Source organism: Ranitomeya variabilis, chromosome 6, assembly GCF_051348905.1.
Source record: "Ranitomeya variabilis isolate aRanVar5 chromosome 6, aRanVar5.hap1, whole genome shotgun sequence".
In the NCBI taxonomy this organism is placed as follows: domain Eukaryota; kingdom Metazoa; phylum Chordata; class Amphibia; order Anura; family Dendrobatidae; genus Ranitomeya; species Ranitomeya variabilis.
In genome coordinates, this window is record NC_135237.1 from 117,643,315 (window position 1) to 117,658,957 (window position 15,643).

At 44.3% G+C, this 15,643-nt stretch overlaps 1 protein-coding gene across 5 annotated transcripts in view; it reads right to left on the reverse strand.

Moving 5' to 3' along the window:
• Window positions 1-15,643, reverse strand: part of NEK10 (NIMA related kinase 10) — a 407,343-nt gene that overhangs the window by 295,687 nt on the left and 96,013 nt on the right. For all 5 annotated transcript variants that reach the window (XM_077268950.1, XM_077268949.1, XM_077268946.1 and 2 more), the window contains exon 7: window positions 2,613-2,654. In XM_077268950.1, the coding sequence (XP_077125065.1) occupies window positions 2,613-2,654 (42 nt within the window). The remainder of the gene's footprint in view (window positions 1-2,612; window positions 2,655-15,643) is intronic.

The following is a 15,643-nucleotide window of genomic DNA, read 5'->3' on the forward strand; positions in this document are numbered from 1 at the left end:
TATATACTTGAGTATAAGCGAGTTTTTTGGCACATTTTTTGTTCAGGTTATACTCGAGTGAGAGTCCAGAACATGGAGGGGCAGCGGCGGAGCAGGGGGTCACAGGAGGCAGGAGCCGGCTGCCGCTAAAGCACTGGGAGTGGAGAGAAGTGAATATTCATTTCTCTTAAGTCGAGGGCACACACTGTGCGTGCTACTTAATAGCAATGAATACTCTCTGCCCTCCATGCCCATAGACCTGGCGTGGAGAGCAGTGAGTATTCCGGCAGCTGTGCTCTCCTTGTAAGCAGCACATTATGTCCCTGCCATGCACTGCTTACAAGCATAAGTCAGCTGCTTGCACCTGAACAAGACGATGCAAGGAAGCGCAGGAAGGCAAGTAGGATGGTTTATTTTTTTAATGTTTTTTGATGGGGGGCATGCATACAAGGATAGGGATGAGGAGCCATGCAGACCAGGATAGGAATGAGGAGCCATACAGACCAGGAGAGGTATGAGGAGCCATGCATACAAGGATGGGGATGAAGAGCCATGCAGACCAGGATAGGGATGAGGAGCCATGTAAACGAGGATGGGGATGAGGAGCCATGTAAACCAGGATGGGGATAAGGAGTCATGCATACAAGGATAGGGATGAGGGGATAATGCATACCAGGCTTATACTCAAGTCATTAAGTTTTCCCAGATTTTTCCCAGAAAATTAGGTGCCTCGGCTTATACTCGGGTCAACTTATACTCAAGTATATACGGTACTTTGAAAAAATATATATATATACCACATGGTATTGAATAGCTGTAAAAAAAGCATAGTGACAGATAACACAACATAACACACAACACAAAAACACACTCTTCTACCCTCTATCAGGAGAAGGGGGAATGTTGGGGCACAAATGTGAATTTGAAGGGGTTTTCCTATGAATAAAATTAATTTAAAAGGTTATTTTAATCAATAGATCTTGGAATAATAATAATTTCCACAATTGGTTGTTTTTAAATAAAATGTTCCTATGCTGAAATAATCTTATAAATGTGCCCCTGCTGTGTACTGTGTAATGTCTGTGTCTGACTGTACAGGAGCATGGTCTGATCATGCCACATCTGGCCAGGGGAGAAGGCAAAATAGAGTATACAGACAGGACAGTAGGGGAACAAAGCTGATTATTTTTGTGAGATAAAACATTTAAAAAAAAACAGGCTTTGAAATGTTTTACCTCAGAGAAAGAATTATTTGTGATCCTGTGCTACTTGTCTGTATACTCTTCTGCTTTTTCCACGAACAGTAAAAATATCATAACAACATGTAAAACCAGATATAAGTACTTATTATAGTTTCAGGTGAACATGCTGCAGCGTTTCTGCCGCTATTTCTGCCTTGATCCTTTCTCCTCCTCCTCTCTGACACTTCTGCTACTGTATATAGTGTGGTATGGCGGGTGGCCATGTGGTTAATGGGCGGTATGTATCACAGAGGTGGGTGGCCCTGTGATGGAAGCCTGGGGTTGTTTTGCTCAGCAGATCTACTGCTGAGGGTTACTATACATTGGGAAAGCTTCCAGGTGACTAGGAGAGATGGGTGGGTCCAGTCATCTACATACCCCACTCAAGGGGGTGTGTCTGAAGATTCAAGATGGAATCCGTGTGTTTTGTGCATGGGCAGTGCTGGCTAGGCTGAGCCAGAGAGAGGAGGCCTGTGGTATACCTCCGGAGAGGACACCTCTGAGGATAAGAGGTATCCGGGAATCTGGGCAGTCGTCATGGACAGTTAACTGACACTAATCCGTGTTAGGCACACCAAGGCTCAGCAAGGACCGTGGGTAAGGTAAAGATGAACGAAGGGCCAGATGGTGCACGGGGTGCTGCATGTTCCAAGTACCTGAGATTCGGTTTATGCTGTGTATTAGTAAACCGAATGTACTTTTGTTTTAACCCTGAGTGTCCCAGCGTATGCCTCAACGACCGGCCAAGTGAGTATTCCCCGTCCACAGATAGTGGAGAAATATCACAATAGGAAGAAAATATAACCTGATCTCTCAGTCAGCTCCTTTCTCCTCCTCCTCTCTCTCTGACACTTCTGCTACTGTATATAGAAAAATATAATCTGATCTCTCAGTCAGCTCCTTTCTCGTTCTCCTCCTCTCTCTGATACTTCTGCTACTGCATATAGGAAGAAAATGTAACCTGATCTCTCAGTCAGGTCCTTTCTCCTCCTCCTCTCTCTGACACTTCTGCTACTGCATATAAGAAGAAAATGTAACCTGATCTCTCAGTCAGCTCCTTTCCCCTTCTCCTCTCTCTGACACTTCTGCTACTGTATATAGGAATAAAATGTAACCTGATCTCTCAGTCAGCTCCTTTCTTCTCCTCTCTCTGACACTTCTGCTACTGTATATAGGAAGAAAATATAACCTGATCTCTCAGTCAGGTGAAAACCTGTTTTCACAGAAGGCAGATCTGAGCAGTGAATTCAGAAAAGTGGAATCTGATAAATGGGGAAAGATATATATTAAAAACTTTTTTATTTTCACTTGTACTACTGATGTTACTAATTGTTTCAATTTCTTCATTTCTAAATAATTACTTAACAAGGAAATTTTAAAAAAATGGATTACCTGTGCAAGAATTTCAACTCCATTAATTTGATGAAGCTTTCCCTAATTGAAAAAAAAAGTTAGATGATAATAGTAAGAATAATAATACAATTCACGTAATAACAATTATATTAATATAAAGTATAAATTTGTCTTTAAATTGAGGCTCCAAATGTTATTGTGTTGTCAAACCATGTACGGTATATAATTGGCAAAGTATAAAATCTGACAATACACACGGATAACAAAGAGGAAATCCTACTTTATATTTTTAACATCTCAAAAAAATGTACAAAAATATTTGCTTTATGAATGCAGGGATTTCTAATAGGTGCTTTCTTTTTTGTAAAAGTGTTAGCTTAGCACTCACTTGCTAGTACAGTGAGAACGCAATTTCCTAAGGGCTCATTCAGATGTCCAAAATTCCCGTAGGAGCGCTGGCCTTGGTTTTCACGGGTAGCACTCGTACCTGTTATAGTCTATGGGGCCATTCACATGCCCATGATTTTTCACAAAATCGAAGGTCTCCGGAAAATCAAAGACATGTCCGATATTGATCCGAGGATGAGATTAAAATAAGTAATGCAAGTCTGTGGGTCTGTGAATTAGACCACAGAAAGGCGCCAGCAAGAGGAGGTTAGCAGGGGGCTGATACAGCAGGCACGGACTACCATCATTGATACTGGATTAGGGTCTTGCAAAACTTTTTGCTCAACTCTTTGAAATTATTAATGGATTTTCTAGGAGTATAAATAAATGCAAGCTTTCCTTAGATCTAAAATACAAAGTAAAAGATTTTCCAACAAAGCTACTGGTTGATATGAGGTTTATAGTCATGCACCATGTCATCAGTCATTGCAATGTTTTCTGGCCGGTCGTTAAACATAGATGAACTCTGGCATGCATGGAGAATTGGTAAAGCAAGTCTGAAAACGCGCAATCTCGGTATTCTATTCAACAGTAGGAGCCGCTGAGGTGTGGGGAAAGTCATCTGATTTTTAATACTATTGTTTTCAGTGTATTAAAAATATGTCTCCTTCCGCCCAGGAATGATCCTCTACTAGGATGGAATCACAAATACAGTTAACAGTGAGCCAAAGCCAGAAGTGGATGAAAAATAAAGGGAAATATTAAAGGAGTTGTCTTGTTCTATTGTTTGTAGACCACTGGATTACAGACTGCAAAAATAAAGTGAGCAATTACTTATCTTCTTTGTGTCCAATGAATCCTCCTTGCCACTGATCCAGTCTTTGTTGATCAGCCGCAGCGGTGAAATCATGACGAGAGCTCATTTAACTGCTGCAGCCAATACCTGGGCTCTACATTGACAGCAGTTATAGACAAAGAGTCACGGCTACAGCCAATCGATAAAGATGGGAGCAGCAGTGGAGAGACATCGCTGGATCTCAGAAGGGTGAATAAAAGCTCAGTTTGATATTTTATCAATCTGTGAGTCCATGAACCATGAAAACTTGAAACACAACAAGGCCTTTGAGGTAAAGCTTATATTCCTCTTTTCTCCAGGATACACTCGAAAAATTGCAATAAAACCCTTTGTTACTTTTCAGTAGGTTCCTGCTATTGGCCATCTGACCTTCATTCAAAAACACCATTATTTCACATTTGCCATCTCTGCTACTACTACAACGTTTGGGCCAACATCAGTGGCTACATTAGGTGAAGTCCTGAAAAGCAGGAATATGGCGGAACCCCCAACAGGGCCTTTGACTGTAATGAGGTAGACGAAGTTGGTTGAGGTGTGAATTAGACCATGCTTCTGTGCCCATCTCAAAAAGTTGGAAACTGCCAAAACAGGGTGTCTCAAGAAAGTCATTGGTTACGTCAGGGGTTCTACAAGAATTCTATTTTTAGGTCTTGGGATGGAAGCACCAACATTGTCATTGATGTGTGGCAAAAATGCAATGTGAACCTGGCCTTATTTGATGAAACAAATCAATTATTGTGACGATAAGTAATAACACAAAAATCCATCGAAAATGCTTCACCACATACATATGGTGTCTCTAGGAACCTTGGATATGAGATGTGAATTTAATTAAGGTTCTCCCAGAGGATGATAATATTTACCAAGTTGGAGGAAAATGGGTGCGATAAGGTACAATGAGGCTAGAGCAGAAGTTGTTGGAGAAGTTGAGGAGAAGTTGTGGTAAAGCTTATCTCACCACCATTTCCATGTTTCCATATAGAAATAGTGTCAAAAGCTACTTTATGACCACTGTAAAATAATTGTCACGGGGAGACTAGGTGGGCAAGAGCTAATAACCCGGGCCCCTGCAATTTCCCTCAGACTAGGGAAATCCTGACTGACCCTCTACCTAGAGTTTACACTGATGGTGTGCATGTCTAGGCCTCGAACCTCATCCTGTCTCCTGTTTCAACCCTAGGCTGAAACCACTGCCCACCACCCAGTGAAAAGATTATACACCAATACCCACAGTTAGCACAGACAAGGATAAAGGAAAATATACACCACGCCGCAGTCACTCAGGAATACACAATAAGTACACAGGGCAAAATAAATACAAATATAGGAAGGAGTAAATAAGACAAAGGGAAATACACCACCAGCAACGATACTCCAACTACTAGCTCACCACTCCAGACCGAGATAACAACGCACAAGACAGAAGCTATAATCGGCGACGCCCAATGTTCAGGAGAACTATTTAAAGGCAGTGGGCATGGCCTAGCTACCAATCAGAGCACCAGGTAAATTAACCCCGGACCAGCTAGATGAAATCTAGCCAACGCCAATGGGCGCATAGTGGTCAAAAGCGAAATTACCGCTGTCTGTCGAACGACCTGGTCTGAACAGTGTCCGACATGACAGTACCCCGCCTTCTACGAGGGACCCCATGGCCCTCACAGCTTATAGGACCCGGATTGTCTGGATGACGGCGGTGAAACAACCTGACCAGCCGGTCCGCATGAACGTCCGAGGCTGGTACCCAGGACCTTTCCTCAGGCCCATAACCACGCCAGTGTACCAAGTACTGTAAAGTGCGGCGCACTGTTATGATCCTTAGTGGTTGAGGATCACAAAATACTCCAGCTAAGTAACAAAACATAGGACAAGCTCTAGGGAGGTGGTAAACTGGACTGACCGCAAATCTGAACCTATCCAACACACTAGAAGTAGCCGGTGAACGTGACTAAAATCCTAGACGTCTCGAGCCAGCCTGAGGAACTAACTACCCCTAGAGAGAAAGAAAGACCTCACTTGCCTCCAGAGAAATAATCCCCAAAGATATAGAAGCCCCCAACAAATAATAACGGTGAGGTAAGAGGAAGGCACATACACAGGGGTGAAAGCAGATTCAGCAAATGAGGCCCACTAATACTAGATAGCAGAAAATAGAAAAGGGGTCTGTGCGGTCAGTAAAAAACCCTTACAAAATATCCACACTGAGATTTCAAGAACCCCCGCACCAACTAACGGTGTGGGGGGGGAGAAACTCAGTCCCCTAGAGCAACCAGCAAGCGAGGAAATCACATTTTAGCAAGCTGGACAAGAAACATGATGAATAGTGTTGAGCGATACCGTCCGATACTTGAAAGTATCGGTATCGGAAAGTATCGGCCGATACCGGCAAAGTATCGGATCCAATCCGATACCGATACCCGATACCAATACAAGTCAATGGGACTCATGTATCGGACGGTATCCCTGATGGTTCCCAGGGTCTGAAGGAGAGGAAACTCTCCTTCAGGCCCTGGGAACCATATTAATGTGTAAAAGAAAGAATTAAAATAAAAAATATTGCTATACTCACCTCTCTGACGCAGCCTGCACCTTACCGAGGGAAGCGGCAGCGTTCTTTGTTTAAAATTCGCGCTTTTCTTTCCTTTACGTGAAGTCCCGGCTTGTGATTGGTCGCGTGCCGCCCATGTGGCCGGGACGCAACCAATCACAGCAAGCCGTGACGTAATTTCAGGTCCTTCAGGATTTTAAAATTACGTTCCGGCGTTGTGATTGGTTGCGTCGCAGTCACATGGGCGACGCAACCAATCACAGCAAGCCGTGACGTAATTTCAGGTCCTTCAGGATTTTAAAATTACGTCCCGGCTTTGTGATTGGTTGCGTCGCGGTCAACCAATCACAAGCCGGGAGGCTGGACACGCGCGCATTTTAAAATGCGCGCTTGTCCAACCTCCCGTGACGTCCCGGCTTGTGATTGGTTGCTTCGCGGTCAACCAATCACAAGCCGGGAGGCTGGACACGCGCGCATTTTAAAATGCGCGCTTGTCCAGCCTCCCGTGACGTCCCGGCTTGTGATTGGTTGCGTCGCGGTCAACCAATCACAAGCCGGGAGGCTGGACAAGCGCGCATTTTAAAATGCGCGCGTGTCCAGCCTCCCGTGACGTCACGGCTTGTGATTGGTTGCGTCGCCCATGTGACTGCGACGCAACCAATCACAAAGCCGGGACGTAATTTTAAAATCCTTAAGGACCTGAAATTACGTCACGGCTTGCTGTGATTGGTTGCGTCGCCCATGTGACTGCGACGCAACCAATCACAAAGCCGGGACTTCACGTAAGGAAAGAAAAGCGCGAATTTTAAACAAAGAACGCTGCCGCTTCCCTCGGTAAGGTGCAGGCTGCGTCGGAGAGGTGAGTATAGCAATATTTTTTATTTTAATTCTCTCTTTTACACATTTTTACATTAATGTTGTTTCGATACCGATACCCGATACCACAAAAGTATCGGATCTCGGTATCGGAATTCCGATACAGCAAATATCGGCCGATACCCGATACTTGCGGTATCGGAATGCTCAACACTAATGATGAATGCTGATAATCAAAAAATAAACAAACAAAAACTTAGCTTGTCTTGGAGGGACTGGGAGCAAGGTAGTCACAAGGAATCTGAAGAACACTGAATAAATTGAGAGCAGGCAAGGAACTGAGTATCCAGGTGAGCTAAATAGGAAACCAACCAAGGATAACGAACCAGCTGATGCTGCCAACCTGCAGAAAGACAACACTACACAGTACCGCTTGTGACCACTAGAGGGAGCCCAAAAATAGAGTTCACAACAGCGCACTACACGAGAGTCAACCACCTTGGAGACTTTGAATTCCAAATTACCATCCACCAAGACTGGAGAAGGCATGGGTGTCGCATCCACAAGACCAACCGTCTTTTTTAGCAACGATCTGTGGAACACGTTGTGTATCTTATATACCGTAGGAAGCTCCAATTGGTACGCTACAGGGTTAATGACAGCGGCGACCCGAAATGGACCAGTAAACCGTGGACCCAATTTAAGGGATGGTATTTTGAGTCTTATGTTTTTTGTGGATAACCACACCCAGTCATCCACACTCAGGTCCGGACCTGGCACACGCCTACTGTCAGCCACACGTTTGTACCTAGCACCCACACTCAACAGGCGCTGTTTAACTCTCCTCCAGACTGATGACAATTGTGCTCCTAACTGATCTTCCTCCGGAACGCCGGAAGAGCCCCTTTGACTTAAAGTACAAAACCAGACGACTCCTGACGGTGATTATTGATGGCAAATTCAGCCAAAGGAAGGAACGTAGACCACTCCTCCTGGTTATCAGAGACAAAGCAGCGTAAGTACTGTTCCAAATTTTGGTTCATACGCTCAGTCTGACCATTTGACTGAGGATGAAACGCCGAAGAATGAGACAACTTGATCCCCAGCCGTGAGCAAAATGCTTTCCAAAATTTAGCCACAAACTGAGTACCCCTATCAGACACGATGTCAGACGGAACCCCATGAAGTCTGACCACCTCCTGCACAAATACCTGAGTCAGAGTCTTAAGGTACCGTCACACTAAACGATATCGCTAGCGATCCGTGACGTTGCAGCGTCCTCGCTAGCGATATCGTTTAGTTTGACACGCAGCAGCGATCAGGATCCTGCTGTGATGTCGCTGGTCGCTGAATAAAGTCCAGAACTTTATTTGGTCGTCCGATCGCCGTGTATCGTTGTGTTTGACACCAAAAGCAACGATACCAGCGATGTTTTACACTGGTAACCAGGGTAAACATCGGGTTACTAAGCGCAGGGCCGCGCTTAGTAACCCGATGTTTACCCTGGTTACCAGCGTAAAAGTAAAAAAAACAAACAGTACATGCTCACCTGCGCGTCTCCCAGCGTCTGCTTCCTGCTCTGACTGAGATCGGGCCCTAAAGTGAAAGTGAAAGCACAGCAGTGACGTCACCGCTGTGCTGTTAGGGCCGGAGCTCAGTCAGTGTCAGGAAGCAGACGCTGGGGGACACGCAGGTGAGCATGTACTGTTTGTTTATTTTACTTTTACGCTGGTAACCAGGGTAAACATCGGGTTACTAAGCGCGGCCCTGCGCTTAGCAACCCGATGTTTACCCTGGTTACCCGGGGACCTCGGCATCGTTGGTCGCTGGAGAGCGGTCTGTGTGACAGCTCTCCAGCGATCAAACAGCGACGCTGCAGCGATCGGCATCGTTGTCGCTATCGCTGCAGCGTCGCTTAATGTGACGGTACCTTTAGCGTTAGGCAATGAAGGCAAAGACAAAAAATGCGACATTTTTGAAAACCGATCAACAATCACCAAGATGACCGTGTTCCCAGCTGAGGAGGGCAAGTCAGTGATAAAGTCCATGGAGATTTCCGTCCATGGCTTACTAGGTACCTCAAGAGGAAGTAGTGTGCCAACAGGACGGGAGCGGGGCGTCTTAGCCCTAGCGCACGTAGTACAAGCTGACACGGATGAGACCACGACCTGTCGGATCTTGGGCCACCAAAACCGACGTGACACCAACTCCAAGGTACCTCTAACCCCTGGGTGGCCAGCCAGGACAGCATCATGATGCTCCGCCAAAACCTTTAAGCGGAGATGAAGCGGTACAAAAGATTTGTTGATGGGAAGCTCAGATGGTACCTCCTCCTGAGCCTCGGCAATCTCAGCCTCAACCTCGGTAGTGAGAGCCGAAACCACAACACCCTTTTTGAGGATGGGTACAGGATCCTCCCGAGGTTCTGCCCCCGGAAAACACCTGGACAGAGCATCCGCCTTAGTGTTTTTAGACCCTGGTCTGTAAGAGACAACAAAGTTGAACCGCGTGAAAATCAATGCCCAGCGAGCCTGCCTGGGAGACAGACGCTTGGCTGACTCCAAATACAGCAGATTCTTATGATCGGTAATAACAGTAACCTGATGAACCAACCCCTTCAAGAATTGTCGCCATTCCTCAAAGGCCAACTTGATTGCCAACAACTCCCTGTTGCCGATATCGTAGTTACGTTCGGCGGGCGACAGTTTCTTGGAAAAATAGGCGCATGGACGCAAATTACACCAACCTCAGACGCATCGACTTCTACAACAAAAGATCTTGATACGTCTGGCTGCACAAGAATGGGGGCTGAAACAAAACTGTTCTTATGAAATTCAAATGCGCGCACAGCAGCCTCAGGCCAAACGGAGAAATTGGTACCCTTTTTAGTCATGTCAGTTAGCGGTTTAGCAATGATGGAAAAATCCTTGATAAATTTCCTATAGTAGTTAGAAAACCCAAGGAACCGCTGAAGTGCTTTCAGGTTATCAGGCCGTTCCCAATGCAGCACCGCTTGCACCTTAGCGGCGTCCATTTTAAAACCAGAAACAATATAACCCAAGAAAGGCAACTCTTGAACAGAAAACACACATTTCTCAAGTTTAGCATACAGCTTATTCTCTCTGAGAAGCTGTAACACCTGCCTGACATGACCTAAATGAGTATCACGGTCGCAAGAATATATGAGAATGTCATCGAGGTACACGATAACGAATTTCCCCAAAACATGCGAGAACACATCATTAATGAAATGTTGGAACACTGCAGGTGCGTTAGTCAACCCAAATGGCATCACCAAATTTTCAAAATGACCCTCAGGGGTATTAAAAGCCGTCTTCCACTCATCACCTTGACGTACTCTTATGAGGTTGTACGCCCCCCTGAGGTCAAGCTTGGTAAACCACTTAGCACCTGCCACCTGGTTGAACAAATCTGGTATCAGTGGCATAGGGTACGGATCACGAACCGTAATCTGGTTCAACTCCCTGAAATCCAAACACGGGCGTAATCCACCATCTTTCTTCTTCACGAAGAAGAACCCTGCTGCCACAGGCGAGGATGAAGGCCTGATGTGCCCTTTGCTCAAACTTTCAGCAATGTAATCCTTTAACGCTTGTCTTTCCGGACCGGAGATGTTAAACATCCTTGCTTTAGGCAATTTGGCCCCTGGTTTAAACCTGATAGTACAGTCATGGGGACGATGTGGCGGCAACTCTGAACAACCCTTCTCAGAGAACACATCCACAAAATCCAGAAGTGACTCCGGAACGCTTGAAGTCACAGCAGACACACATGTGGCCAGGCAATTCTCCTGGCAGAACTCGCTCCACTGAATTATGTCCTGAGTTTTCCAGTCAATTACCGGGTTGTGCATAGACAACCATGGAAAACCCAAAACCACCCGAGCAGGAAGATTCCTGAGCACCTTACATGTAACCTGCTCGGAATGTAAAACCCCAATGTGGAGTTTCACCTCAGCCACAAATTCAGTAATCTCCCCCTGTGAGAGAGGAGCAGCATTGATGGTGACCACGCAAATAGGATGAGGCAGTTTTTCAATCCTAAAACCTGCTGTGCGCGCAAACTCCTCATCAATGAGATTTGTGGCTGAACCACTATCCACAAAAACAGTAATTGGCAGCTCACTGCCAGCGATAATAACCTTAGCAGGGAGCATGCATTGAGAAACCACCATGGAGGATATACATAAGCTCAGATTGGTCTCCTCCACACCCTCTGAGCTTAGAAGTTTTCCGCCGTTGCGTTTTTCTTAGACAGCAGAGGACAGTTAATAAAATGACCAGTTTTACCGCAGTAAAAACAGGCTCCCTGCTTCCTGAGCTCAGGGGCTCGACGCTTCACATGTGACACCCCTGCGATTTGCCTAGGCTCCGTGGGCTCACCTGCAGCAACCTCACGTGAACCTAAACCCTCTCCCATAGGCGATGTCTCATGCTCCCCCTGACGCAAACGGCGATCAATGCGGACAAACAGACTTATAGTGGAGTCTAGAGAAGTAGGAGTCTCGTACATCAGAAAGGCTTTTTTAACCCTTCCAGAAACCCCATGAATAAACTGACTCCGCAGCGCTGGATCATTCCACTGTGTATCGATCGCCCAGCGACGAAATTCAGAACAGTAATCCTCTGCAACTCGCTCCCCCTGGCGAATAGTGCGTATCTTAGATTCTGCTAGAGCCATTCTGTCAGGTTCATCATAAATATTTCCAAGAAAGGAAAAAAAACTCTCCACAGAGTCAAATGCAGCTGAATCAGATGGCAAAGAAAACGCCCATGCTTGGGGATCCCCGCTTAACAATGACAACACCAGGCTCACACGCTGAGCCTCATTACCCGAGAAGATCGGGCGCATACCAAAATATAGTTTGCAAGCTTCACGAAAAGAAACAAATTTACTGCGTTCCCCAGCAAATTTTTCAGGCAAAGGAAACTTAGGCTCAGCAACTCTACCTGTCACTCCAGCTTGCACATTAGATACTGCTAGTCCTTGTTGCTGCACTGCCCCCCTCAACTCAGTGACCTGTAGAGACAGCGCCACCAACTGGCGGGTTATGGAAGTCATGGGATCCATGACAAAACAAAAAAAAAAGGAAACCCCTTTTTTTTTTTTTTTTTTTTTTTTTTTTTGTTTTAAAGGCCAATTATAATGTCACGGGGAGACTAGGTGGGCAAGAGCTAATAACCCGGGCCCCTGCAATTTCCCTCAGACTAGGGAAATCCTGACTGACCCTCTACCTAGAGTTTACACTGATGGTGTGCATGTCTAGGCCTCGAACCTCACCCTGTCTCCTGTTTCAACCCTAGGCTGAAACCACCGCCCACCACCCAGTGAAAAGATTATACACCAATACCCACAGTTAGCACAGACAAGGATAACGGAAAATATACACCACGCCGCAGTCACTCAGGAATACACAATAAGTACACAGGGCAAAATAAATACAAATATAGGAAGGAGTAAATAAGACAAAGGGAAATACACCACCAGCAACGATACTCCAACTACTTGCTCACCACTCCAGACCGAGATAACAACACACAAGACAGAAGCTATAATCGGCGACGCCCAATGTTCAGGAGAACTATTTAAAGGCAGTGGGCATGGCCCAGCTTCCAATCCGAGCATCAGGTAAGTTAACCCCGGACCAGCTAGATGAAATCTAGCCGACGCCAATGGGCGCATAGTGGTCAAAAGCGGAATTACCGCTGTCTGTCGAACGACCTGGTCTGAACAGTGTCCGACATAACAATATTGGAACGTGAAGCCTTGAAAGAACAGATGGATTGTAACAATTGTAGTAAATAATATCTAATCATCTAAATCAATAATGCTCAACAATGCTCCTAATCCTTTCATCTGTAGTTATCTTTACACAGTTGGAAAATATGCAACCTGCCTGTTATGTTGATATTATGTTAGGATATTAACGGACATTTGTACTGTATTTCGATAAAGATGTGGTTTTCCGGATAAACTGATGAAAATCAGAAAGTCAGGGAATAATATAGCATGTCTTAGCACTAATACCATTTGGCATCTTCTTGGTTTTCTAAGTAAACACATGGATCACTTATCATTTATCTACAAGATAAGTGATAAAATATTTTTATCACCACAACAATCAACAAAAAGAGATTCCCAAGGTTTCCTGCATGAATGGAGTGGAAGTGAACATGAACGATCACAACGTTATTCTTTTCTATGAGAGAGACCTGGGTAGCGCTCTGCTCCGTTCAATTCACACGAGGGACTATGGGGCCCCTGGTCTGGCAATGGCTAAGGGTCCTATTGGTTAGATCCCAGTGATCATGTGTTAACTATGTATACAATGCTATAAATATTGTTAATATCTTTGACAAATGGACTGGCCTCCTAAGAAATTGGGATGAATCTGTCCCATTACCTGGGGATCCATTACCATCATGCCTCAATGTTGAGTTGACCCAATTACAAATAGTTAGCAAATTTAAATACTTAGGGACTATGTGAGTAGTAGGGACGATGAATTTCACATATCTTAACATACTCTCGCTTATGGGTAAATTTCGGAGTAAAATAGATGCATGGTGCCGTATCTACACTGTCAGTTATTGGTAGGAATAACCTAATTAAAATGGTTCTCATGCCACAGTTATTATATGTATTGCATAACTCCCCAGTGTGGATTCACATGATATACGGTCATAAAATAGAGACACTTCGCTGGGATAAATATATGCGAGGGTTGGCAATTCCAGACCCATGGATATATGATATTGCTTTTCAATTGCAACATTTTCACGGGTGGTTTCAAAAAGATAGTATAGGGTAAGTCGGGGGGTTGGATCTTATGGGAATACACCTGGAGCTCCCCACTTAGGGTTTTAGAAATAGGATTACTATCAGGTGATTGGTTTAGATCCTCCTCCTTCGTCATGATGTCTAAGGTATGGGATAGGGGGAAGGTATGCTGGGAGTGAAAGGTTATACCAAATTCACTCCAATCTGGAATAATCCCCTTGTACCTGAATTCTTTAAATTAAAAGTCTTCACACATTGAGAGGGGAAAGGGATCAGCAGACTTGAGAAATTTTAGGATAAAGTCTTTAAAATGTTTGCACAATTTCAATTAGTTTGATCTATCCCACAAACTTTTCTATCATTACCTGTAATTAAGGCATGCCTTCAACTCTCAAAAAAGCCAATCATCTATAATAGTTTCTGAACACTCAATCATTGACACTATCACCTCCTCGGACTCCACTAGGGGGCTAATTTCACATATCTACAAGATTAAGTAAATAGCAAGAGTAGCTCGAATATATTTCTTTGGAACAATGGAGAGAGATCCTTGAACTAATCCCAAAGTTATCACCTTGTGAATCGCAAAGATTATTACAAATACGTCTTGTCCACAGAGTGTATAGAACTCCAAGCTTTTGTTTCAAAATAGACATTCGCCCAAACGCAAAATGCCCTAGGTGTGGTAGCGAGAATGGTCATTTAATGCACATGATGTGGGAATGCATTCATTTAATGCACATGATGTGGGAATGCATTTCCATAGAAGCCCTTTGGAATGGAGTTTTGGATCTTGTGGAGAGAGTATTTGGGGTGAGACTGGAACCAGAGCCCAGAAGATGTATATTAGTTCTTTAGGGGGAAAATATAGACGTAGACTATACAATAGCTTTGGGCTTCTCAAGAATTCTTTTTTATGAACATAAACTGCTGGCGCATCATTGGCTAGATCCAAACTCTGCAACCTTACCACAATTGAAGAACAAAATGAATAATATTATATTTATAAAGAGAGGAGAGTCGATGTGGGGACCCTGGTTAGATACTCCCGCTTTCCCTTCCTACATACTAATAAGAGACAGAGCGATCATTTCTATCCTCCCTCCTCTTACACTTACACCTTGAGAAAAAGGAGAAAGGAAGGAATCAAAATTAGAACCCTATGACAGAACAGTCAACAAAATTTAGCTCTAGGTTAGATGGATGGATTTTGTCTCTACCCAAAGGCTGGTTAATATCAATTTCTGTACTTGTTTTTGGTTAATTAACATCTATATATAAAATACTACGATTGCCTTGAACTAATCTGTAGCTATGTTAATACACTATGTTATTATTTCCTCTTCCTGTTTGGAGAAAGAAAACTGAAAACTGTATGTAAAGTGGTTTTGTTTAATAAAAATGATTCAAAATTATGCATACAATGGATAAGGCTGGTTTCACACTTGCGTTTTGATCTGCAGCGTTTTTACCCTATATTTAACTTTAAAAACGCATGCGTTTTTTTTGTATGCGTTTTGCCACGTTTAACGACGCATGCGTTTTTTTGCTGCATGCGCTCTGTCGCAGAATGGCAAGATGTAGTAATTTTCAGAGGCTTTTTTTGATGCATGGAAATGCATGCGTTCGTTTGCGTTTGATTTGCGTCAAAAATACATTCAT